The sequence below is a fragment of the Haemaphysalis longicornis genome, unplaced genomic scaffold (assembly GCF_048455015.1).
Source record: "Haemaphysalis longicornis isolate Haplotype H1 unplaced genomic scaffold, Haemaphysalis longicornis Haplotype H1 scaffold_10, whole genome shotgun sequence".
Taxonomy (NCBI): domain Eukaryota; kingdom Metazoa; phylum Arthropoda; class Arachnida; order Ixodida; family Ixodidae; genus Haemaphysalis; species Haemaphysalis longicornis.
The window spans coordinates 151,564,101-151,590,227 of record NW_027526204.1 but is presented as its reverse complement, the minus strand read 5'-3'; the positions used below and the strand labels follow the sequence as shown (position 1 = coordinate 151,590,227).

At 47.9% G+C, this 26,127-nt stretch overlaps 1 protein-coding gene across 3 annotated transcripts in view; it reads right to left on the bottom strand.

The window, feature by feature from the left end:
- Window positions 1-480: 480 nt before the first annotated feature.
- Window positions 481-26,127, bottom strand: part of Snu (ABC-type transporter snustorr) — a 109,821-nt gene continuing 84,174 nt past the window's right edge. For all 3 annotated transcript variants that reach the window (XM_077691257.1, XM_077691255.1, XM_077691256.1), the window contains exons 3-9: window positions 20,161-21,090; window positions 5,502-5,667; window positions 4,491-4,668; window positions 2,593-2,708; window positions 2,164-2,323; window positions 1,455-1,718; window positions 481-762 (exon numbers count right to left, since the gene is read on the bottom strand). In XM_077691257.1, the coding sequence (XP_077547383.1) occupies window positions 551-762; window positions 1,455-1,718; window positions 2,164-2,323; window positions 2,593-2,708; window positions 4,491-4,668; window positions 5,502-5,667; window positions 20,161-20,939 (1,875 nt within the window). In that variant the 5' untranslated portion in view covers window positions 20,940-21,090 and the 3' untranslated portion in view covers window positions 481-550. The remainder of the gene's footprint in view (window positions 763-1,454; window positions 1,719-2,163; window positions 2,324-2,592; window positions 2,709-4,490; window positions 4,669-5,501; window positions 5,668-20,160; window positions 21,091-26,127) is intronic.

The following is a 26,127-nucleotide window of genomic DNA, read 5'->3' as shown; positions in this document are numbered from 1 at the left end:
AAGCACGCTTGGCGGCTCTCGGCAAACTCGACAACGGAGCCCGGAGATTCCCGCGTGGCTGAACTGCCGCTGCAAAGACAGCTTAATGTTTTGGACATAAAAATACGGCGACCGGCAAAGTGTTCTTCCACCCAGATTTCTGTGCGCCATAGCGTGGTGCTCGCACACACAAAAAAATTAGCAGTGGCTTAGCTCGGCTATACCAGGATATACGTAGCGTGAGCTAAGGTTCAGCTGGTTATTCTTAGGTTTCCTGATTGTCTAGGATTAGCTGATTATCATGCTTACTGCTGCTAAAACGATTTCCAATACAGTCCAATCAAATCACGGTGGCGAGCGGCTCCGGCGCGCCAGCTGTGCGCCGTGAGAAGTCACTGCCCCTCGCTCATGCGCAGCACGGCTCTCCAGGAGCCACGCGAAACTGCTCAACCTCGGCCAGTGTAGCTCACGCTACAAAAAGGGCACACAAGAGCCGGCGGGTGCGTGTGATCGCGCAGCGTCATTTTAATCGCGTCGTATGTACAAGGGGGGAGGGACGAGGAGGCAGGCGCTAGCTGCGCAGCCGGAAGGCGACCGCGGCGAAGACGAGGAAGACGGCGCACCAGGCGCCCGAGACGACGAAGCCGAGCCAGACCTCGGTGTGCGCGATGCCCCAGCCGCGGGACAGGATGCAGCGCAGCGACTCGGTCGGGATGGTCTGCGGCAGGCCGTAACTCAGGTAGCGCATGTAGTACGGCATGCCCTGCGTCGGCCACACCACGCCTGCACCAGGGGAGAGGGGAGAGGAGGGCGCGTGCGTGTAAGCGGGACGCCACGATGCAAGGCGCTCAGGAGGAGCGACCAAAGATCCCGTATTCATTCATCGGCAAACTTGGAGGTCAATCAAACAATCAATAAGCTATCGCAGACTGGAATATTTTAGGGGGCTATTGCATTGCGCCGATAAAAAAATATGAAAAGATATGTTTTTTTTTTAACAGGAACCATTCGTGGCAAAACTGACACTCTCCGTATTTTAGTGTTTACATTGTAATATATCGATGCTCTCTGTAAAGAGACTGGTGGGAAAACAAATAAAGGTGGAGGGTGAATGCAGTGCCCAGAAAATTGTGAGCGATATCCTGACACCCCCCCTCACCTACCGCGGATTAGGAAACCGGTAGCGTATGGTGCCACGGACATGTTTGGTACAACTGAGCATTCACACAGTCTGTCTTTTCCTTTTTCTCCTGCACACGCAAAATCCCCCCATTCAACAACCAAGTACTGTACGGGACTGGTTTTCTGGCCAGCTCTTCAATATTCTGGGCTCTGTCATTAGTGCACCTATTTTGGGGCCAGGGATTGTTGCCACCTGCTATTGCTAGTTCGGCCCAACAGCCGTGGTACCAAGTTTAGACTCTTTCGCGCATCACGCCTGGAAGGGCGCGCATGAGATCGCGAACTAGACTGACCACTGAGCAGCAGGTTCGGGTAGAACGAGCCGAGGGCGAGCATGATGGCCGAGTTCTCCTCGACGCACATGGAGGAGATGACGAGGCCGTAGATCATGCCGCAGCATCCCTGGAGCAGGGTGAGCAGCACGACCCAGATGAAGGGGCCCCGCGAGGGGATCTCGAACACGATGAACGTGAACACCAGCAGGCCGGCCACTTGCACGAACATCACCAGGAACTGGCAGATCACGTGCGACAAGATCACCTCCAGAGGGCGAACGCCTGTAACGGACCACATCCACAAGGAGCTCGTGTCAGGTTCCTCGGGAGGCTTGTAATTATGCATGGCAAGTGCAAAGAAGTCAACAAAACAGTTTTTGTGTGTGTCGAGTTTGTGAACTTGTTTTTGGGGCTATGCAACCCATTGGGGCTCGGACATTCCGCACAGTCTTGTGTTTTGCTTGTCAATTTAAGAGATTAATGTAAGCGCCATCTCGTTTGGAGAATTCTTTTGAACATATTTGTAAAAAACGAGTTACAGGATAACCACGCATAAATGGACATGCATGTCCACTACGCAAAGAAATATTTATTTTGTAACACGATACCACACTGGCCTGGACGCAGTGTGGTTCCGTGCCGTAAAAGGGACGTCCACCTGTTCCCTCGGCTATTAATCGCATGCAGGCTAAATTTCGACGGAGGAGGTCCCGTCGCCGTCACTCACCGGCCACCCAGCTCCGCTCCAGCAGCCCCTCCTTTTGCTCGGAAACGATGGAGATGGCAGTGAGGCCCACGGCCATGATGTACGTGATGCTGATGATAATGCCCGGCGCCATGAACTCGGTGAAGCTCGGCTTGTCCACGCCGTACACGGGAGCCTTGATCTGCCACGGGGAGAGCGTGCACGCACCAGTCAGCCCTCGCGCTGGCAGGAAATCGTGTGGTTACAGATTAGACCATTCACTGCACGGCATAATTGCCTGGTCAGGTTAAAGCTTTTCAGTTTCATTTAAGATATATACAACTGTCTGAAGGCTGCCAGGGCAAGCTATTTTATTCACAATTCAGGAAAAAGAAAAAAATTCAGTATTTCAAGCTGTCGTTCTAAAAAAGGCAAAATAAAGGCAGTGAGAATACGTGAAAGGAGCCGTACCACGACCGGGAGCTGGGCGAGGGCAGGGTTCTTGTTCATTCTCTGCAGGATGTCCGCCGAGAAGGAGCTGAAAGCCTCGAAGATGCTCTTCTGCAGCGTGTACCCAATCTGCTGATCTTTTTGTGGGAAAGAATGAAGGGGTTGTAATGGGGTAAGTTTAGTGCCGCGTATTGGTACAACACTTCAAGACAAACAAGAGATTGCTGTTGTCACTTCACCGTACAAACTACGTTCAAGGGCTCTCTGAAAAGCTGATACCACCAATTTTATACATTTTAACATCCTGCAACCGCTGTAACAATGTGTAAACACGCGTACGTCCTCTACCAGCCTTATTTACGGTTGGTTGTGAGCCTATCAAACTCAGATTTAAAGGTTTCAACCAGGAAATGACATGTGCTCTGGGATCGCATTGAGAATTACGTGTGATAATTATGTCCAGTTGCAACAACAGCATGTTGTCTTGGAAGCCCTTAGTTTGAATTAAATATTGCTACAGCACAACAAAAATGCCTTCTGCTGTTTTTGTTTTTTGCAGTCTTGTAATCTATGCACCCCCCGTGCGCCACGACAACCTCGAGCGCCAGATGGTAAATACAGACAATGCTTATGCGAGCTCCCCAAACTGAGTAGATAAATCCATCCGATAGAATGTTTGCAACTAGGACGTTATACAAAATTTAGAAGCGTGTAGTTGTGCAGCGTATTTACGGGAGACCTTGTCTGCTGATTCGAGTCTAATAGAGATCACCCATTTGAGTGAATCCCAATTTAATACCCCTGGGGACCTTTCTGAAATTGCTACAGCGATGGGAGACCACCTGATAAAGCCATATGGGGAGAAGAGGGGGAGTTTGATATCTGGCATCTTGTGAAAATCAGCTCTTGTGGCAACATCGCAGAGTTACTCACTCTGGCACCGTCGTACACCGGTTATTCACTTTATTGTTTGTTGGATTCCTCGCAGAGCTTTGGTGTACAGCAAAAAGCCAAGTTAAAGGGGCCATGAATACATGCATGTATGTATTTATTCATAACTGGGATGGGAAAATCCATCAACGGGAGTAAATTGTCTCGCCTAGGGGCGGACATCGGAACCCCTGCTGGTGTAGGGGATGTGGGATAGGGAGGAAAGAGTACATAGGAATGGGAGGACAGGAGAGAAGGTTGAAATTAACACACAGGGAAACTGCACAAGGATAAATATAAAACACAAAGGAAAAAAACTTTTAACGCCATGAATACAAAATGCAAGTTCGATTCATTCAAGAGTGCATTGACTTAATCACATGATGCCAATTTCAATGCCAACTTTTAACAACTAAACTAGACGTATTTTTTTTTTGTTTAAAACTGTTTCAGCTGGAACCGAGTTTAGCGAGCATTAAAGGCTTGTTCTTTCAAATTACACGAACTTGTATTTTGTTTTCACGACCCCTAAATAAAGCATGCCCACCGGAGAAGGGAAAAAAGATGTACGTGTCATGCGGCAATGCCAACTGTCTGCATCGCCTCCAAGATTTGACAGAATAAAAAAAAGGGGAAGAGATCTTAAGGCGTCGACTCCCAAAAATGCCTTCGTCGGTAACCAAACCTTGAACTGTCTGTGATGGGGAAGCCCAGTAGAAGCAAGTTATCGGAAGATACAAATGAATAGTAAAGCCAATGGCACTTTCGTTACTTTCCGCGAACAATATTTTCTCTGAAAGCCTGTAGGTGGCGATCAGAGTTTGAAAAAGAACAGGTCGATTTATGAAATTCCTAACCCCATTTTTCTCCCCCCCCCCCCCCCATTCTCCCACTAGTCAAAATTATGTTAAGTTCGCACTGTGAACCTATTTTTAGTCCAAGAAATTAAGTATCCATTAGGGTTGCTGAATGCGGAGAGACGTGCTCACTGGTCATGTCCAGGTAGACGTTGATGCTGCTGTCCTCGATGGTGCGGTTGTCGGCGTTCACGCCCAGGAAGAAGCGGTAGTGCAGGGCGGCCGAGAAGTTGGCACCGATGGCGATCACGCCCCACGCGCTGCCCTCCCGCACCGCGCCCAGCGCGGCGTCCAAGTTGGAGTACGGAATCTGCGTGGATGAGAACACTGCAGGTCTCGCTCACAGCGGCGAACTGATAAGTGCACACGCCGGGCAACCGCTGTGCCCGCTTACATCGCCGTTGCACAGGGCGGCCGACCAAGCAGCCTTCTTCCGAACATAATTCCAGTCACCGATACATGTGGCACCGCAAGATTTAACTGCCGTCACGTTGCGGTGATCAAATCCTATTAAGAGGAATTCTACCCACCCCCCTCTCGAGAGGAGAGCGGCAAAATAGATTTTAAGCGATGAACTAAAGAACAAAAAAATTTCCAGGGTACAAACCAAATCCGATTAATACGTGAACTACGGGCTACCAAAGCTCTGATAGAGTACCTGCAACACACAGGTCTGCAGTCGCTGTGAGTAGCTCGCAGTCTCTGGGCGCATCAAGTTCTTGAACATCATCGCCATCATCTTCATCACGTCATCAACTAGAGTAGCAAGTTAGGCATTTTAGCCCAGCTAACATCGCCAGACTTCATTAAAGATCTCTCTCTCTCTCTCCCTCTCTCTCTCTCTCTCTCTCTCTCTCTCTCTCTCTCTCTCTCTCTCTCTCTCTCTCTCTCTCTCTCTCTCTCTCTCTCCATGTCTCCTCTATGCCACAGTAGAGGAAACAGTTTCTATTTTGTTTCTTTGCCTGAAGCATTTCGTGTCAGAAGAGTACCACGGTAGATGTTTCTGCACTTTGCATGCATTGCAACAGCGCAAGCCCCGGCCATTCACAGATGCACTTTGCCCTGGTGGAAGAACCACAGCAGAAAAACGAGGCTCCACTGTGCCAGGGTAGCCAGCAAGGGTCGTTCCCAGCTCGATCGTACCTGACTAAGCGTCGTGTTGTCGAGGCGGCGCAGAAAGGCGACCGAGAGCAGTGGATGCGTCTCCTGGTTGACGATGGCCACCTGCAGCTCGAACGGGTCTGACCCGATGCACAGGCAGAAGAGCACCACTTGTATGGAAGGCACCAGGAAGGTGAACAGCAGCACCCTGCGGAGTACACGCACAGAGCGGCGCTGCAGTTACTCCGTCCCAGTGCTTCAGCAGCACTCGTACCGATTAGCAGGAACACACTACTGCTAAAAGTGGACGCAGCTTCGTGACACGCGTTGACCGTTAGATGGGCGGTACCGCAATGACACCGCATACATGGAAGGAGATTGCTCCTGGAAGTTGCCTGCGATCCGCATTTCAGTGACAGTGGGGCTCTTCGACTTACCGTCTCGGACTTCCTGCGGACAATTTACGGGTAGTCAGAAGATTCACGACGCCGTAGGGACATATAAGGGAAAAACGAATGCCGGTCTGATTCTCGGATAGCCCGGGACTGACAATCCCTGGTATTTATTTTAAATATTACGCCACCTAACATCTTAACTTTCGTTGTTTCTTGAACCAAGGCCTCAACCTGCACCTACTTGACTGAGGGCGGTGATTATTCATCGTTCTAACGTTTAGGATTGCTCACATTTGCAGAAAAAGTCCACGTGGCTGTCAGCTAATGAATCATGTCATTTATGCAACGAAATTTTTACGCCATTCGTGTTCCGCACGAGACCGCGATGGTTACTATTGAAGCAGACACGCGTTGCAAGGCCAAACTACCTTTCGTCACACCCAGTTTTAGGCTGAACGAGGCTACAATAAACGTACTCGCGGTTTACACCGGGAGGTAGGGCTTTGCTGTTGACGTCGCCGACACACATAAGGGCGAAAGGCGCAGATTCACGTTTTCCGGATGTATTTGGTTGGCGCGTGCGCACCATATTAGGCCTCAATAGTTTTTGACGTCTTGAAGGTGATATTCGCACACAGACGTGACCTAACCAAGTTTAGTGGCGCGCAGACAGAAAAAACAAGCGAGAGAAACTCGAAGCACCGCATGAGAGCTTATGAACTACGCCGGGGTATCCATATATATACGCTAAGCGCCAACGAGTGTTACAGCTGTCAAGGTCCAGAGCCTACGAGTGGATTACGGTATTCACAAGCGAACGTGATTCAAATGATTGCTTGAGTCGACTAGATAAGCGATGGCTGGATTATTAATACGACAGCGATACTAAGCTCACTTCAGTGAAACCAGCGCACTTGCTCGACATACGCGGAACTGACGCCATCACGCCTAAGCAGGTACGACAACAGTAGCAATTACGTCATCTAACTAAAAAAAACCGTGACAGGGACGGAAACAGAACACATGGAGGCGCGGTAACAGGAAAGTGATGGCTCAAATGCAATAAAGATGGCCCACATCAATCTCGTATGATAGGAGACACCCATCGGCTCCCGTCAGTAAAAGTCTCTCTGAGGGGGTAACCATCAACAGCAGTGATTTTTTTAAAGGCAGTTGTCTTTCTTCGGCTACTTAAACCCGAAAGTTTTACTCCGTCCGTCCGTCCGTCCGTCCTGGATTCAGCCACTCAACTAAAAATAGGTTAGGTATTAAATTTTGGGCCAACTAGTAATTGATACGCCGGGGTTCATGTCTAAATACATCTCTTATTCACTTACAGAATCTTATTTGATTGTTGGAGATAACTTGAACACGACTTCGCAAGTCACTGCGTTAAAATAAAAATATAGCGGGAAATGGCTGGGACAAAGCGATTCAAGAATACATCCGGCAAAGCATTCTCTTAACTCACTCGCTTAGCGGCAACGTTAACGCCTCAGCAAACATGAAGCCAGGCTTACGAAGGCGGCCGAATCGCCCAGAAGGCGCGCGCTAGCCAGATTGTGGCTGAGCGAACGGAAGGTTCTGGAAAACTACTAAAAACATCGTTGTAGTGACAAAAAGGAACACTGGGTAGATGCGGCTAGTTTCGATTTTCCTTTACACGACTAGCAAAGCGGAAAAGCGGTCGCGCAACAAGACTGACAGCCCGGCGAACACAAACCCATACACTGGGAAGCTCCACGCGATACCTGTACATCAAAGTCAGTCTCGAACTTCTGCTTGTAACGGCATGCGTACAGGGTGTGTAGCATGGTGGAGCATATATCGGCGAGAACGTCGCCAACGTTAGAAAGTAGTGGGCCGCCAGACCGAAGCGCTTCAAACGGGCCGTGACGACGAAGTACGTCTTTGTTTAACTCCGCTTGGAGAAGGATGTGCTCTCTTTTTCCTCCGCCCTCACGAAGCGTCTGCAACGGGGGGCTACACTACGGTCCCCCTCAGGAACGCACTACACTGGTCCTGCCCTCACCAAGTCATGCCATCACCCCTCTTCTGTGCGCAAGTGGAACGTTTTCCCTCAACTCACAGCGTCTTTCGCAGTCGCGCCCGAGGAAGACGAACAAGTGGGCGGTCATACCGTACGTTTACAATGCTGCTCGCAGGCGAAAAAAAAAAAAAGAGCGCGAGAGCGGGCGTCTGTGTTGTGTTCGCTGCTTCTTAACAAGTTTAGTAGACTGCAACAAAGGGTCAACTCGCAGGAACACCGGTACGCAGCTTGCAAGGAGAAGGCCGCGGCGGAAAATGTAGCAACGAAGAGGAGCTGCGTCTTAAGCGCGGGTATTCGTACGCCGGCCGAACGGGCGGACCGTTGTCTCAACAATCGTTTCAGGGAGCGCGCGAGCAACTTAAGTTTATCGACAAATTTGTAAAAAGCGACATCGGTGTGAGTGTTCAGCCATGTGTGAAGCCAAATCTCCCCGGGATGGTTAGAGTTCCTTTCCACTAGTACAGTATCATCCCATCACTTCTGTTATTTATGTTCACGCATGTACAGTTCGCATTCGAGGAGCTGTAGATTTTTCTTGCAATAAGAATTCGTCAGTTGCTCGCAAGCACCGAACTTGTCTCCCTCTTTTCCATTCCATCGTCCTCACGTTGTTTCCCTCTCGTTACAGGGACAGACTACCGATTTTTGTCGAGTACATTATCTTTATCCAAGTGAAAGGGCATCACTTGAAACATTTTGACCTGAAACGGTTTTGCTGATAGAGCCCTAGAACTATTGAAATCGGAATTTCTAGATCTACTAGCCATACGTGTCCTGCAAAAAGAAATGATGGCAGCCATGGCAGTGAGCCGTGCGGCAACCTACTTTTAAGCAACGCTATAAACGCTGCTTTTTAAGTGCACGTAAGACGAAATGGGGTGTTTAAAAACTTCTCCCGGCTAAACAATATTGAGCAACCTTTCCTATTCCTTCACGCGGTTTTTGAATCACGCATTGAAACTGAGTTGTTTGAACACGTAACGTAGTGTGACGTTTAGGCACTACATGGCGCCACCTTTCAGACTTCCGAATGTTTAGTGCAAAACTAAAATTATTTCACCCTGTTTATTTAGAAATTCATTGCGATTACCCAACTATATGAAACGCTGGATTTTATGTGAACTGAGGACATGCACTCCACACACACACACAGACACACACAAAAATAGAGCCGTTCCACCCAACGTGAAAGCGGTCAGAAGGGCAGAGCAGTGTTTCGCCAGAGGGTCTGTGGCGCCGTTACCCGCTCATTGCTGCCACGCCTCACGCTCTTCACCTCCCTGTCTCACTCCTATCTCGATGAATTGAACGGAGGTTTGTCCAATGCAATTCAAACCTCCAGCGCGGAACAGCGCGAGCGGGAATTCTGTTCCTTTAAGTGCAGAGTACTTTAAAAGCTCGCCTTGTCGTCATAGCTCGCTCGCTGGAGCCACACAGCGTTCCGTCGCCGCGGCGTAACCCACAATCTTCGAAAACCAAGCGTTTTATATAGTCATAACCGTTTGAAACTCGTGAAGCGCTGGCGCTTGTCATACATCTCCTCATTGTTTCGCTCTAAGAAAACTGTAGGTACATTTGAGGCAAAATATACGTAATTAACTGTCAGCACCCGTGTTCATTTACTTAGGAACGCTCGTTGGGTTGGTTTTTACGATAGTGTGCGGGAAAAAGTGGCAGGGCAACGCCGGCTACCGCGGGAAGAAAAGCAAGCACAAAAATTGGCCGCGTATCTGCTCCTTTCGTTGCAAATGCCGTCAAAAGACGATAGTCTTTATCGGCTTTTGCGAAGTAAATGCCTCCCTTCGCTTTACCGCTCACCTCTCATGTTGTTCCTCTTGCGTCGCGCTCCTCCCAAGGTAAAGACGCCAAATGTTTGCTTAAATCATTCTAAATTTCCCGCGTTCCACTGCTCCAAACCGGGCGTATCGATGCGAACGCTGCCCTACGGCGAAGACGCGCGTTAATCGAGGCGCCCTACTTCAACGTTTATAGAACCGCGTTTCCCTACTCCACGTGCGTTGCAAGCAGAACGTGAAACCTATATAGTGGAACCTTGCGTAGCTGTTGCCGGTTGATGTCTTAAAATGGCGCCAGAAGCTATAGTGGCGCGGGCGACAGCAGGCGACGGCGGAGTGAATTCTTTTTCTGCAATTGATGAAGTATTTAATTTCGCAAAACTGAAGCATGTTTGAATTTTTATAAAGGAACGCTGCAAATATCACTTCTGCATGGATTTGTTGTCTCATATTTGCGTAATGTCTTGTTCTTCTTTAACAATGTTGAGAAGTATGAACATTACACCGGACATAGACGGGTAGATTTAGCTGTGACTAAGACTATTACGCAGGCATTGTTTTGCTTTGGCCGGGTGGCTGAATCGAGTCACAGACAGACAGACGGACAGACATACAGACATACAGACAGACCAAAATTTCTGGGTTTAAGGAGCCCAAGAAAGACTATCGTCTTTAAAAAGATTCGAACTCCCGCTGGCGCAGTTTCAGGCGCGCGAGCACTGCGAAGGCGGGGAATTTGAAATGTGTTGGGTGGAAGCAGTCAGCGGATAACGACGCTACAGCTCATTATGGCGAATCACTGCTCTGCTCTTTCGGCAGCTTTCACATTGAGTGGAACAGCTTTCATGTTTTGTGCTTTCTAGCATCTCGCACGTGCCGGAGCTTTACTGCGCAGTTTGGAACCCGTCGTTTTTGGCGGCCACTTTTTTCGTTTAAAAACCAACCTAACGGGCGTTCCTAATTAAATGAACGCAGGGCTGCTGGTTACTTGAGTATATTTTGCCTCAAATATAACTGCCGTTTTCTTTGCGCTAAAAAACGGGGAGATGTATGACAAGCGCCAGTGGTTCATTTGTTTCGAACGGCTATGAGTACGCAGGGTGGTGCGACGATAAATTGGAACACTTTTAAACGCGAACCGCCGCTCTGTTCGCGCTCAAACTTCCCACGAAGGTCGCATTTTCTGGTCTATTTTGTTTGACACCGAGAACAACGACGGTGCTTACCTGGTTTTTCTGGAAAAAAAAAAAAACGATTTTCGCCTATGGGAAAATGGCGGCTGATTTGGACGTGCGAGCCAGCGCAAGTTGATCTTGAAACGACGACGCCAGCTGGGATATGCAGAGTGAAACACACGTTTGAGATTTATGGTAGGAAGGAGACAAATGGTGCAGCAGATGATCAGAAAATGCACCTAGGAAGGAGCCAAATGAGCTAGCAGACGATCAGAAAACCCGCTTTCACATTTTCTGATCGTCTGCAAGCTCATTTGGCTCCTTCCTACCGTGAATCCCAAACGTGCGTTCCGCTCTGCATGCCCCAGGTGGCGCCGTCGTTCCAAGATCAACTTGCGCTGGCTCGCACGTCCAGATCAGCCGCCATTTTCCCATAGGCAAAAATCGCTTATTTATTTTCAGAATAACCAGGTAAGTACCGTCGCTGTTCCCGGTGTCAAACAAAAAATACCACAAAATTCGACCTTCGTGTGAAGTTTGAGCGCGAACTGAGGAGCGGCGGTTCGTTCAGGAAAAACATTTTAAAGTGTTCCAATGATCGTCGCACCACCCTGTATAAACATATAAACAGCTTGTTTTTCGAAGCCTGTTTGGGTTCGTTACGTTGCTACGCGGCCTGATAGCGGCGGTGGTTAGACAGCGTGACAGCGAACGTGCTACGACAAGGCGGGAGCCTAAAGTGCTCTGCACATAAAATCAGTTCCCTTTATTATGTACCAACCCAAGCTAACATTTTACAGTGGTAACGTAATAGGGAAGTACTAAAAATACTTTAGTGTGTTAGCTGCAAAAGCGATCCTATCAATCGGAACTACAGGCACCACTACAAGAGCAGTCATGTTTCTTGGCGGTAGCTTTGGTCAGCGGCCGCCAATCGCCCAAACATGTCCCAGGGACGTCGTAAGGGCGCAGCAAGAAAGTGGGCTGTGAGTCGCCACTGCTTCCTCCATTTTCGCTAACATCTAGCTTAGTTGCTGGAAGTTTGCGTTTGAATTTGCCTTACTATAATTGAGCAGGGCACTCTTTTGAAAGAACCAGGCTTATACCGTCAGATACTGTTACACCGTCAGAGCCAGTGTACACATGAGGAAAATTGAATTCCGGGTATCAAAGACCCATGCGAGGCAGGCCACATACCCAGTGCCGGATAAAGTCATTTCGGGGCCCGGGGCTGCCTGTTTTTTTGGGGCCCATAGAGTTAATAGTCGGGACCGATGATAACGACACTGATGACTCGTTTAAAACGCTGAAATTTTTGAGGCCGACATGTTACGGTCACTGATCAATGATAAAATATACGTAATTTCAATAGTTCCGGGAAACTGATTTATAGGTTTCTGTCCTAATATTATTTAACAGTTATTATCTGGCGCTCACATCAGTAAGTTTTATACCCCGGTCCATCACAAATTCGCGTTTGTGCTGCGCATCGGCTCTATCAAGTGGCAAATAGCTGCAGGGAATGTACAGCCCAGGTACGTCTACTGATATCGATGCTCAACGTCGCGCCCGTCGAGCTGAACAACGATGTAAACGACGCCAAGCTCTACATGCGTTCGCTGACATAGAAGCTGTGGGTAAGTAGTTGTAGAATCTGTAGCTATGACGCCCTCGCGGGCGCCGGAACCGCTCGACCTTCGAGAACACTCTGCCCATCGTTTGTGACGTGATCTCGCGTGCTGCTCTCCTCGCTAGTTCACGTGCGTTCGCGCCTGAAGAAGAAGAAGAAACACATTTATTTGGGAGCAGAGTTAGTTTACGATGGTGGCCACCGTTTTGGCGGCGACCGCGGCCGCCCGGGCGACCAGTGAAGCTTGGACCTCCTGGTCTGGGCAGCGCAACACCTTCTGCCACTGCTCACGTGCAAGGGCGTCCGCAGAACTTTTTGCAAGGGGGGGCATCCATCAGCGGGGGGGGGGGGGGGGGGGGGTTACGGTTGGATAGCACCAAAAAGGCGTTATTTGTGGTTACAAAAATTACAAACAGCGAATTAGAACCAGACTTGGAGAATATACATTGGATTTTATTGCCGAACAAAGCAATAAAGTGAATAAAGAAAATGCGAAAAGATACTCTCACTTTGTAAAAGAGTGTGATCAGTGTCGCTGCGGGAGGGTTCTCGACTCACGCCAATTGCACACAGTACAATACGTTCACATACACACAGCTGCACTCCGTCAATCTTCCTTAAATAGCAGCTGCAGACGCCTCGGGTTTTTCTGGGCAAATCGCGAGATGACATCTGTGATGAAGTCTGTTGAAATGGCTCACACAATAAAGATACCACTGGCCTTCCTGACTTTCAATGCAGTACAGGCATACAATCGTTTTGAGGGGCTGATTTATAGGTTTTGTTTCGGGGCTTGGGTGGTGCCGACATTTCGCTATTTCGAAGGACATGGTGTACTAGGTGACAGGATGGCACGGGAGGTTGTTACATTCTCCCTACTAAGTGTAGCGATGACGATAGCTGCAAATTTGTCCGAAAACTGAAGTTCTTGTGGTAGGACTGCATAAATCCAAAGTTTAGAAAAAAAAACAAGAAAAAAACGTCAAACCTTTCAGAATTGTTCGCTATCTTCAATAGCCAGCACAAGCAGTCTGTTTTACTGCCGTCATATGACCGGCAATGTTAGTCAGTGCCTGAGCACAAGGTCGCGGGTTCGATTCCCGGCCGCGGCGGCCGCTTTTCTGATGGAGGCGAAAAGCAAAAACGCCCGTGTGTACAAGATTTCGGCGCACGATAAAGATCCCCATGTGGTCAAAATTAATCCGGAGCCCTCCACTACGGCGCGCCTCATCGCCCGCGTTGCGTTGGAGCGTTAAACGCTACAATCAATCAATCAAATCAATCAGTTAGTCAGTGCCTAAAGTGCAATGTTGAGCGCAGTCCTGAAGGGCGTTCCATACGGATACGCAGGACCTGGTTGTGCTAATCATTTGAGTAGCGTGGATTGTTGGGCTAGTTGGTTCGCGTACATAATTGAAAAAACTTCGCGCTAAAGGACGAGACAACGGAGGGAACGTCGGTGTCGTTTTCTCCTCTCTTCCGTCCTGCAGGGCAAAGTTATTTTAATTATGGGCCAACCAAGCTGCGCAGCTTTTTTGTAGTGCATAAAAATATCCGAATCTCCAGGGAGGGGCAGTTGCCCCCCCTTGCCCCCCCTTCCGGACGCCCATGCTCACGTGTGGTTATTTTTGGATAGGGATTTCTCGGGCATCCCCACATAAGGTGCTGAAGCGTGCCGAGGGACTGGCAGGCAGTACAGTCAGGTGAAAGGTATAGCGCTGGCTGAATTAGGTGTAATTTAGCGGGATTGGGAAATGTGTTCGTTTGCAGAAGACGCCATGTGTGCTCTTGATGAAGTGGGGAGCAAAGACGCCGATTCCGCGCTACAGACGCCGATTCTGCGGAGCTGGTTGCCGCGGGTTGTTCTAGCGCGCACTGATGATGTGAAAGCCTGCGCACAGAACGATCCAGGCCTGCCAGTCATGGAGAACTTTCAGCGCAAGTTCGGAAATCTATGTGAGATGCAGCAGCCGGATTTCCGACGAAGGGAGAGACGGCGCCACAGAAGAGCGAGAAGAGGAAGCGCGGGGCGAAAGCCGCCTCACCGCTTTTCGAGAACGGATGCGACGATTTCGGTCCGAACCCGAAACAAATGACTGGTACTGAAAATGAAACAGATTGTACAGACTGTACCGAGTGGGGGGCTAACTACGACGACTCGCAGAAAACTTGAACGAGTCTCGAAGCATAACCAGGCACAAAACTTAGCGGAGTATCCAAGCATAACCACGCATAAGCTCACCGAACCAAGAATAAGCTAGGCGGGGCCACCAGCTTCGCTGTAAACCCAGTCTTCGCGGCACGGGGGAGCTCCAATTCTTTTTAAAATAAGAAAGGAAAAACTGTTAAAGAGGATAACAAAAATACCAAGAGGCATTCCGTTAGTTCAAGCCCTACGGCTAACATTGACCTTAATGACTTTCAACTCTTTTATGATCATATATTATGTTGTGGGCATGGAAATTTCCTTATTGCGCTTTTAGTAGAAATAACACTGCCGCGGCGACCATGGCACAGAGTTTCGGACGTGCCCTCTGACACAAACGTGTGCATTTCGATGTGGCTGAATCTTCGTGATGCGGCCGGTTGCGAAATGTATAGGAAGAAGATGAGGCTCCTGGAACATACCGCACCAGTATCCTCATTGTACATTCAGTCTGTCATCGCCATTGAAGGGGTTCGATCGGGGCTCTCACGACTCCGTTCGCTGGCGGCCGTGTCGCGGAGTGACCGCGACACGGCCGCTGAAGTAAAACTGATTCAGTATCACGGACCACATTTGCGGACTTCGAAAACGCTGACGATACAACTATAACTGATTATCTTTCCTTTCAGTTAGAGTCATTCGTAAATGCTTCAGATCATCCCTCCGCCGATATAGATACAGTGTGGCAATTATGTAAAAACATTGTGCTACACTGCCTTCACAATTACGTACCAGTAAAAACAAAAAGAACTAATAAGCATAACCCATGGATAACGCGAGACGTTATTCATGCCAAACGCAGGGTTAAAAGACTTAGGAAATCGCTGAAGCATAAACCTAATCCTTCTAGGAATTCACTTTGCACTGCCATAGTTGAAATGAAATCTAAAATTAAGATGGTGAAATGTCACTATTTTAAAAACGTTCTACCGAGCTTCATTCAAAACGCGCCAAAGAAATTCTGGGATTATCTTAACCCTAAAAAACGTACTGAAAAACCGACCACGGGAACAAACCGCACAACAGCAGAGTCCTTAAACACGTACTTCACATCTGTTTTCACTATCGATGATAGTAAACTACCGCATATTGACTCATGTGACGAAAATCACCTCGAACCAGTCTCTGTAACTGAAGCAGGCGTACTCAACCTTTTGCTAAGTCTTGACATAAAAAAAAGCCCTGGCCCTGACAAGATTCCAAACCAATTCCTAAGAAGGTATGCCGAATGGATAGCAAAGTATTTATATGTCATTTTCAACAAATCCCTCCTGACAGGTACTGTTCCAAAAGAATGGAAGAAGGCAAAAATAATCCCTATACCTAAATGCGATAACACAAATGATGAATCAAACTACAGACCAATTTCTTTAACATGCACAGTATGCAAAATTTTGTAACACTTAATTCTTAAACATTTGACCACTTACCTCGAGCAAAAACGCTTTTTGTCACCTTCCCAACATGGGTTTCGTAGAGGGCTATCTACAGTAACTCAGCTAGCTGAACTGATACACGACTTGTCTTCGAGCATTGATAACCAAAAACAAGTAGACCTCTCATCCTACTAGACTTTTCAAAAGCTTTCGATCGTATCTCACACGAAAAACTAATTAAGAAACTTCAGTCAGCTATAGGAAATTGCTCGGTTGTTCGCTGGATTAAAAATTACCTATCTGATAGGACACAGTACGTCGAGATAAATAATGAAACTTCCTCTATAGCAACAGTAACTTCCGGAGTACCTCAAGGCAGCGTCCTAGCACCTTTGCTGTTTCTTATATTTATTAATGACTTACCCCTGAATATTCCTGTTACCGTAAAGCTTTTCGCCGACGATTGCATACTGTACAATGAAATTAACTCCCACGAAGATCATATAGCGCTAAACAATGCCCTAGAAACCGTGTCAAAATGGTGCGCTGATTGGCAAATGACAATTAACGCCAAAAAATCCGCTCTGCTGACAATAACTAGAAAAAAAAAAACAGGTCTAATTTCCCCTACACCATTAATAACATTCCCCTGCCACGAGTTTACGAAAATAAATACCTCGGCCTAACAATAACCCAGGATCTCAGGTGGGACTCCCACATATCCATAGTAACCTGAGCTGCGTTACGGCGCTTGATGTTCCTTAGACGACGCCTTCGGTTAGCTCCTGCAGAAACAAAACTAATTGCGTACAAAACTTTCGCCAGACCTGTGTTAGAGTATGCCAATATTGTTTGGTTCCCATTTTCTGTCACTAAAATTAACAAGTTAGAAGGAATTCAGAGGAAAGCAATTAGGTTTATACACAATAAGTATCGATTATCTGACTCACCCACTGAACTTATTAAAAAAAGCTGGAATCCTAACTTTTCAAAATAGAGCCAAACTAGCACGACTACGGTTCATGTACCAACTGATACATGGAGAGATAAAGATTAATAAATCCAAATACATTTCTATTGCACAAACAAGACTGACACGTCACACACGTTCCGAAGTGCTTGACGAGTGCTCATTTCACACAGATTCATTTAAATATTCATTCTTCCCATTGGCAACAAGGGAATGGAACCGGCTGAGCCCTTCCATAATACACTGTACTTCACTGGATAATTTTATCGCGGCAGTAAAAGAGCATTTACAAGGCGACAACGAATAACCCGACTACATTACAGATTCTCTGAATTACTCGTGTTCTGTACGAATTTTGTGCTTTTGTTAAATCAATAAAAGAAGGCAGTTGTTGTCAGGTTGTCATGGGTACAAGTACGAACATTGATTGTTGTTTTATTCTATATACTGCGGGACTTGTTTGTCATGCTACGTCATACTAGGTACGATGCAAATTATGTTACTCCTTTACTGTTCATTCCTTTTTCAAACAATTACACTGTGCTAAAAAGTGACTAGCTCTCAACATGTATTCCCCTCGTGTATGTATGTGTTATAACTTGAAAGCCCAAATGATTTTTTATTATTATTATTATTGTTCACCTTCTATGAAATGCCCTTCCTGCTAAAATCCCAAATGGGATTGGCAGTATCTGTAAATAAATAAATAAATAAATAAATAAATAAATAAATAAATAAATAAATAAATAAATAAATAAATAAAAGCGAAATGAAACTGAGCCTTCCCTGCATAGCTGGGAAAGAAAAGTTGCAACAGAACTCGGAGTCGGCGCATCGTTTACAGGCAAACCTGGATGTCACCAACCTCCATGTAACGAGTTCCAACGAACTTCTTCAATTCCCCATTGTCAGCCCCATTGAAGCCCATGTGTTTGCAACATCTATGTAACGGAGGCGTTGCGACGGTTAACACGGATGTAACGAATTCGCTACGCTGATGAGAAAATATTTTTCGCACTTTCTCTGACAAATCGACTGTATAAATTCACTAATTGATATAATTTCAACCGCATTGCAAACTACTGTGCGCTTCCACTTGCGAGGGCGGAGTCGGTTAGGTGCTAGGCCGGCCTGTCAGCGTGTCATAGTGAGTATCTACTGCTATCTGTGGTGCCGGTTCGTCGGTGATGAGTTCTGCTGCCTGAAAACGAAAAGTTTTGCCTTTTCAAGAAAAGATCGCAATGTTAAATTCCGTTCCCGCCGGCGTGAAAGAACGTCGCCACCCTCTCACCGATTTTGAGTGTGGAAAAGAGCATCAAGTTCATCAAATTCACGAAAAGGCGCCCTTTCGGCATAAGTTTGGTCCTAGAAACGCGTTAAGACACCGAAAAGTGTCAAAAGGGAAGAGTGACAGTTAAGTGATACACGGAAAAAGTGATATGAAAAAGTGACGCAAGGGGGACACAAGTGAATTTGCTTTTTTGTAGAGCCGTGTAGCAACTAATACCCCTGTCCCGCGGGCACTTTCAATTGTGAACGAGCCCGAACCTGCTAGAACTCAATCCTGGTTTCTCAAGCGCGATTGCGGTTACCAAGCGCGATCGTACGATCGGACGACAGCGGCGGCGATACTCCCATCCCCGCTGAGTAAGGGGACAGAAGTTGATTTCAACTAGCGCCGCAAATTGTATCAGATAACTTGACTCAAATAAACGTGCGATAACAATTACATAGTTACGCATACCTACGACCGCGCAAAGTTAAGCCGGCCGCGAAGCCCATTCTCGGCGCCATCTGTCGTACGTGAGTGCTGCCGGTGCAATTTCTCAATCGGGATAGAAACGTGCCGTCTTGCAGCGGCGGTGCGTCGAGCGCGCTCGAAAAGTCAATCGCGCTTCGCTTCAATTCGGATTGAAAGTGCCGGTGTGACAGGGGTGTAAAGATTGTGGAAAAGCAGCTGCGCAAATCACGAACTCTTTGCACTGTGAAATAAATAAATCCTTGAAGGATTAATTGGCCGTCACTGATGTCTGGACTCTTGATTTCGCATCTGCTTCACTCACGCGAGCCTTAACCAGAAACCTGCATGTAACGGAAGTCTCCATGTAAAGAAAAACTGGGAGTTGGTCAACTTAGTTATATTCAGGTTTAAATGTAGAACCTTTCAGATGAGGGAACATTTTCCGCGACATACTTGGTTTAGGTTTCGGGTTTGACTATCCCGTCTGGTGTTATCAGGTTAGACATTTTGACAGCTGCCCTTTCAAGTAGATTAGACCATATCCCTTCCCCCCAGTTTCCCATCTGCTCTTACTCTTATCACAAAGAAAAAAATAATCAGCACGACAGCTGTCTTCCGCGTTTTCACTTTCGGATCGTGTAAGCCATTTATTTTGTTTGTTTGCTTTGAAATGCAGGAAATCACTTTTAACTGGAAACCTTCGAGGATGAATAATACATGCATGGGTAAATTACACGCACCGGAGCTGCGAGAAATGTGGCATTGTTGTAAACATATTAATTTGTGCAATTAGAAAAGGAATGTAGTAAAACAACAAAGTCACCAGGACTAACGAAAAAAAGAAGAGCTGCTTTGAAAAAACTACTTTCGGTTCCGCGAAGCTACCGTTCGTCAGGATTTGAGGAGCCTGTCTAAGCTAAAGGCACGCGCCGTATCTTTGCTTTATTTATGACACACGTGCTATGAAGGCACGAGGGCCGTACTCTCCGTTTTTTCTGTTCTTTCGCTCCTTTTCGGCGCCGTTTTGTTTGTATTGAAAGTACCTCGAGCACCATTATCCGCATGCTGTCGCCGCTTTTTCCTGCCACCGCGCGCCCCTGGGCTCGATTCATCTCCTTGCAACAACTTCCCTTTTTTTTTCTTTTTTTTTTGGGGGGGGGGGGGGGGGGGGCGTCAGATGACTTAATTTTTGTGCGGGGGATGTTGGCGCCGGGTAAGTTAAGGTGAGTGTTCACGTGCTTCCCGAACATGCTTTTTGGGACGCCAGCTGGACGCGCTCTCTCGCCAACGCAGCCACAGAGGATACATGCACGGGGGGGGCAGCGAGCTTTTGAATGCAAGCGAGGCGCGTGAAACACTCACGGCAGATTCCTGTGTAGCCTGGTGAGGGACTTGACCACGAGTGCCCACGTGCGGAACCAGGAGTCCAAGAAAGGCTCCTTCTTCCTCACATCGTGCTTCTCGCTGAGCTCCTGGAACACGCCGGGCTCGACGCTGTTACTGCGCACCAGGTGCGTCATCGAGTTCGCCGCCAGGGTCTCCTTGCTGGCCGCCATGGCCTTCCCGTTGGCAGCCGCCGCCGCCTCGACCGCGGAGGCCGGGACCAGGACGGCGCCGTTCTCGGTGGGCGTGCCGGGGGCGACGTGGTTGTTGTGGTGGTTGTCGGCCATGCAGAGCTTGAGGAAGACCTCTTCGAGCGTCAGCATGCCGTGCTTCTGCATCAGGTCGTCCGGGACGGCCTGCGCCAGCATGCGGCCCTGCCGCATCAGACCCACCAAGTCGGCGAGGCGGGCCTCCTCGATGTAGTGCGTGGTGATGATGACGCTGATGGCCTCGCGGTGGGTCAGCGTGACCAGGTAGTGCCAGATGCTCTGGCGCAGCAGCGGGTCTACGCCGACCGTGGGCTCATCCAGGATGAGCAGCGGCGGCCGGTGGACCAGCGCCGCGGCCAGGCTGACGCGCCGCTTCTGGCCCCCGCTGAGGTTCTTCACCAGCCGGCTCTTCTCGGGAAGGCCGAGGAAGCGGATGAGGAAGGCGGTGCGCTCGCGCAGCACCTGGCTGTCGATGCGGAACAGGCGGCCGAAGTACGTGAGCGTCTCCAGGATGGAGAACTCGGGGTACAGCGTCAGCTCCTGGGGCATGTAGCCCACGCCGGGCCCCGGAATGTAGCTGCCCGCCTGGCCGGGCTTGCAGCCGAACACGTGCACGCTGCCTTGCCGGGGCTTGAGTCGGCCCACGATGCATCGCAGCAGGGTGGTCTTGCCGCAGCCGCTGGGTCCCAAGAGGCCATAGCTGCGGGCAAAAGGGAACACGTCATGCTCCTCCGTCGAGGACGCGAGACACTAGCGTAGCTTATTTAGTGACGCTACGAGACACCATGCCGCTTTCGCAGATGAGAACGCAAGCAGTGTGGTACCTGGAATGCTACAGGGATACCCGTGTGTTTATGTATGGCGAGAGAGAGAGAGAGAGAGAGAGAGAGATAGAGAGAGAGAGATAGAGAAGCTCTTTATTAAAGAAGGAAAGGCAGACAGGTTTGCCAACATGCGTACGTCGACGTGCTAGTCTGCAGGAAGGGGAACGGGGAAAAGACAGATGAGTAGTAAAAAGAAGAGTAGTAGGTGAAAGAGGGAAGAAAAAGAGAGGGACATATAAAGGGACATGTGGCGCAGCATAGACTGACCGCTTAATTAAGGGGGGCTGCATAAATTGCACTCGTCTGTTTCATCGACTGTGTACCCCATATCACAAACTTTCGGCGCTGGCAAAGCAATAGGTGACAGGTAAAAAGCGCAAAGCCTCATGGGTACGTCGTCTGCTCCCGCCACTTCCGGTTCGGGAGCTCTCCTGCCCTCCCGTACGCCGGCGGCTTTCACGCGCGCGTGTGCGTGTTTATTTGTCACAGGGTGCTTACCTTTTAGAGAAACCCCTACTAGGATCAATCGCTGTTATTTATTGAATGCGTCATGGATGAGCTTTGTTTTCCGGTAGAAACATAAGCAACAAGCACACACGCTCGTGAAAGCCGCCGGCGTATACGGGAGGCCAGGAAAGCTCTGGAACCGGAAGTAACGCGACCCCGCTGGAGAAAACAATGTACCCATGAGCCTTTGCGCTTTTTACCGGTCACCTATACAGCTGCCATGGTGAGCCAGCGAAATTATGGCACGTATTCCAGCGCATTACTTCTAACACAGGAAATTGCGCATTCAATGCGCAATTTCCTGTGTTAGAAGTACGTACAACAGCTCCTCTGTTAAAATGATTTTAACAGAGGAGCTGTTGTACGTGGCCGTAATGCGTGGGACGTAACGCGTTAAAAATATAAAAAAATGACGACTGTTTGTGTGGCGTGCCTCACGGCGACCGTTGAGCGCCTCCGGCTCGCGCAGGTGGCTTTAGCAAAAAAATAATAATAAATAAATGAAGAAACAGACGAAAACCCTGAGAAGCGGCTCCCATTGCCTAACAACAAGGCCACAGCTGGCGCAACACCTGCTCCACGGAACATCGACGCAACTCCAGGAACGCCGCGCATGCGTTGTGCACGTACGCGCCGCCACTGCGCCCCAGCTGTCGTCAAGCGCTGACGCGCATGTAATCCTCGGCATGAGGAACATGATGATATCGAAACATGTAACGATTACTAACTACTACTAGCACAGTGGAAAGCGACGATGGAACATGTAAATAAACCGTCTCAAACTTGCACAAATGCGTGCTGATGTGTCCTTGAGTGCTCACTTAGAAAGAAATCCTGCAGCTTCGCTCCGATTCAAGCCTTGGGCGACTTAGTGCAAGCTTCGGCAGTTTTTGGTGGTGGGAGGGCGTGATCACCCCCTCTTAAGACTTCTTTTTGCGCAGTGTCAGCGCCCCTGCACACAGCGCATGGAGCCAGTGAAACACGGTACATATACAGTGCTCATCCGGATCGGTATACGTACAGAAAGCTTTACGAACACTTGTAATATGCATTTTTTGTCAGTCGCTTGGTTTTCGAAAAATTCAGACTGGCAGAAACAGTCGCTCGCTAAGTTCCCTCATTGCTCCGTTGACCGACGTCCAACTATGATGGGGAAACATAGAAACCGGATATTGGCAACCCAGATGGAGGCGTCATCCGGCCAGTCAAGGCCATTGCAAAGATACGCCGACCTTTACAGCAACCTGGCAGCCTGCACGGCCGTGTAAATCCGAAATACAATTCTGAGGCGTCGCGCAAACAAGTGCGTCACCTGTCACAACTGCAGCTGCACGCAGGGACCTCGATGAACATCGAGGGACGTGCGTTACTCGCCGCATTGAGTTCTCTACGCAGCTTCACGAACAGCCTTTGCCCTTCACCCTGCCTACGAAAGGCTATCCGAGTGCGGCCAGCATTCTGAAGATTCCGCCTCAACTGAAAGACTCAGGCACAGAATCTGGAGGTGGATTTTAGGGACGAAGCCCCTCAGGGGCTGGGGCTGTTGGGGTCTCCTGTCCTCGTCATCGTCGTTCGTCTCATGTAGTCGCGGTACTAAAAACTCGTTTACGCCTCCCGCTAGAAAGCTTCGTGCGTCAGAGACAAGTACCTGCACGCCGCACGGTTTCCTCTCCGTTGGCAAAAACGCCAAGGAGGCAAGAATTCACTTATACACTGCATGCTTCGCCGCTCCCCAGGTTTCGCGTTAGTGGATATGGCCCGGGATTTTTTTTTTTATATCACGTCGCGGCTTCAGGGGATTTTTAGCTCATAACTGGTATCTGCCTCTCGTGCTGAGTTGGCGGGTGAAATGCAATGTCCACCGGGGTCGTTGATGTGGCTTGTTGGCTTAAGTGCACCGTTAGGGCTTCACCTCGCCATGTTCTTCCAAAGCGACGATTACTGTTGTGTTTTCTTTGAACACTGAAAATTCTCAATGAATTTACACAGGATCGTGCTAGTAAAACATACTCCTGAATTAATGACATTACTATAATACGACAGAACGCTTTGAATTCATTGGCCCCTTGCGCTATTCGCGCCACGAGAAGGTGGAAACTATAGACCATACGTTGTGTATTTCTTAATAGACAGAATAAACACCACATTTATTTTGCGAGCTTTGTCAACAAAGTGAAGCTTAAGCAATGTGCTAGCATGCCGCGTCACCATAAAACAGCAGATTCCACACAAACTGAACTACTGCATATCACAGCGAATAGGCAGGTAAGTCGGTAAATGTCTATATAAAATGCACCTGTCCGACTTTTCAAACCTGGTCAAAGAGTGTGTCCAGCCCCTATAGGGCCACTTTAAATGAATGCTAACACGCCCATACCCTCCATAATAATAAATGATAAAGCATCGAAATGTAGTTCTGAACAACAGAGCCATTCTTGTAGTCTAGAGGAACCAATCTTTCTCGAATCGGAAAAAGGGAGCAACCTTGCCATATGAAGGGATATCAGCTAGGGGGAGACAGTAATAGTAAAGCAATGACAAAGTACAACCACTTGGTCGCTATCTTGACTACGATCATGTTCAACACAAACATTTGGGAGGTGCTGAATATATATATATATATATATATATATATATATATATATATATATATATATATAAGAGAAGAAAAACTTCGAACAAGGTAAAAGCACGATTGTGGCCTACGTTTCAGCAAAGAGAACTTGCTTTCCTCAGGGCAAGTGCAACAAACATATCCATATTACTGTCGAAGGTGTTACTGAGCAGCTCCTACGATTAGATCCTAAAAAATCCGCAGGACCTGATAACATTCCCACCGCATTTCTTAGAAGATATGCAGAGCTGCTGGCTAGATTCTTGGTACAATTGTATTCTAAGTCTCTTGAAACTTCTTGCCTACCACTTGAATGGTTGGTTGCCCGAGTGAAACCAATTTTTAAAAAAGGCTCTGTCACCGATTATTGTAATTACCAACCCATATCTCTCACTTGCACAGTTTGTAAAGTTCTTGAACACGTAATTGCTAAACACCTAAATGATTTTCTTGACAATAATAATCTTCTTACTAACGTACAGCACGGTTTTCGAAGAAGGTTTTCAACTGCAACTCAATTAGTAGTTACCGTCCATGAGATGGCTCAGGTGCTTGACGAGGGCGGACAGATTGACGCAGTTCTAATAGACTTCTCGAAAGCGTTTGATAGAGTTCCACATTCGAAACTAATAACAAAAATGAAAAACTTAGGCATCCCATCACAAATCGTCAATTGGGTCATTTCATACCTAACTGGCCGCAAGCAATATGTTGAAATTGACGGTGCCTGTTCTCGTTTTCTAGATATTTTCTCGGGCGTCCCACAGGGCTCGGTGTTGGCACCGGTTCTGTTTAACATTTATATTAATGACCTTGGCCAAACTGTAAAGCCCCATCGACGCCTCATGCTGTTTGCGGACGATTGCATCATATTTAGCCACATAGTGTCTGCCGCTGACCAGCAAGTTCTTAACCATGCTTTGCATACAATAACGGAATGGTGCAATAAATGGGATATGCTTATAAATCTCGACAAGACGGTTCACATGTGCATCTCAAATAAGAAGAATAAATCTCATTTCATGTATAGTCTTGGCAATTATCAGATTAAACAAGTGGAGGAACATAAGTATCTGGGGTTAACCTTGACGTCCAGACTTAACTGGTCAACACATAAATAGCATATGTTCCTCCGCGAGAAAGAAGTTAGGATTTCTGAAGCATAAACTGGGTGATGCCCCCTCGTCGCTTAGACTTATTGCATACAAATCCATTGTAAGACCCACCCTGGAATACGGGAGCATTGTCTGGGACACCCACACTATCACTAATAAAGAAAAGCTTGAAAAAATTCAGAGATTGGCAGCTCGTTTTATTTATAAACGTTTTAGACGCCGCGACTCCCCTTCAGCTATGTTGGAGCTCGCACACCCAGAGCCATTGGCCAACCGACGTAAAAGTGCCCGTCTAAACTTTCTACACCAGCTGTATTTTAATAAACTGGGAATCCAGTCACAAGATTACATAGCTAACAACCCTAGTCGAGCGTCTCGTCACAAACATCGCCGAAGTATTAAACCGTTCTTTGCCCGTACAGACCAATACAAAAATTCATTTTTTCCCAGAACTGTTTCCGATTGGAATGTTTTGCCAGAGTGTTCACCCTTGCTGTCATCCAATGTATAATGATTGCATACTTACCTGTTGATTATGTATCCCCACGTTCATGTATTGATCTTGTATCCGTACGCATGTCTTCTCAATGTGTACATCCCTCTCCTGCTTGGACCTCTCAAGGTCCGCAGTATTGTACAAATAAATAAATAAATTATATATATATATATATATATAT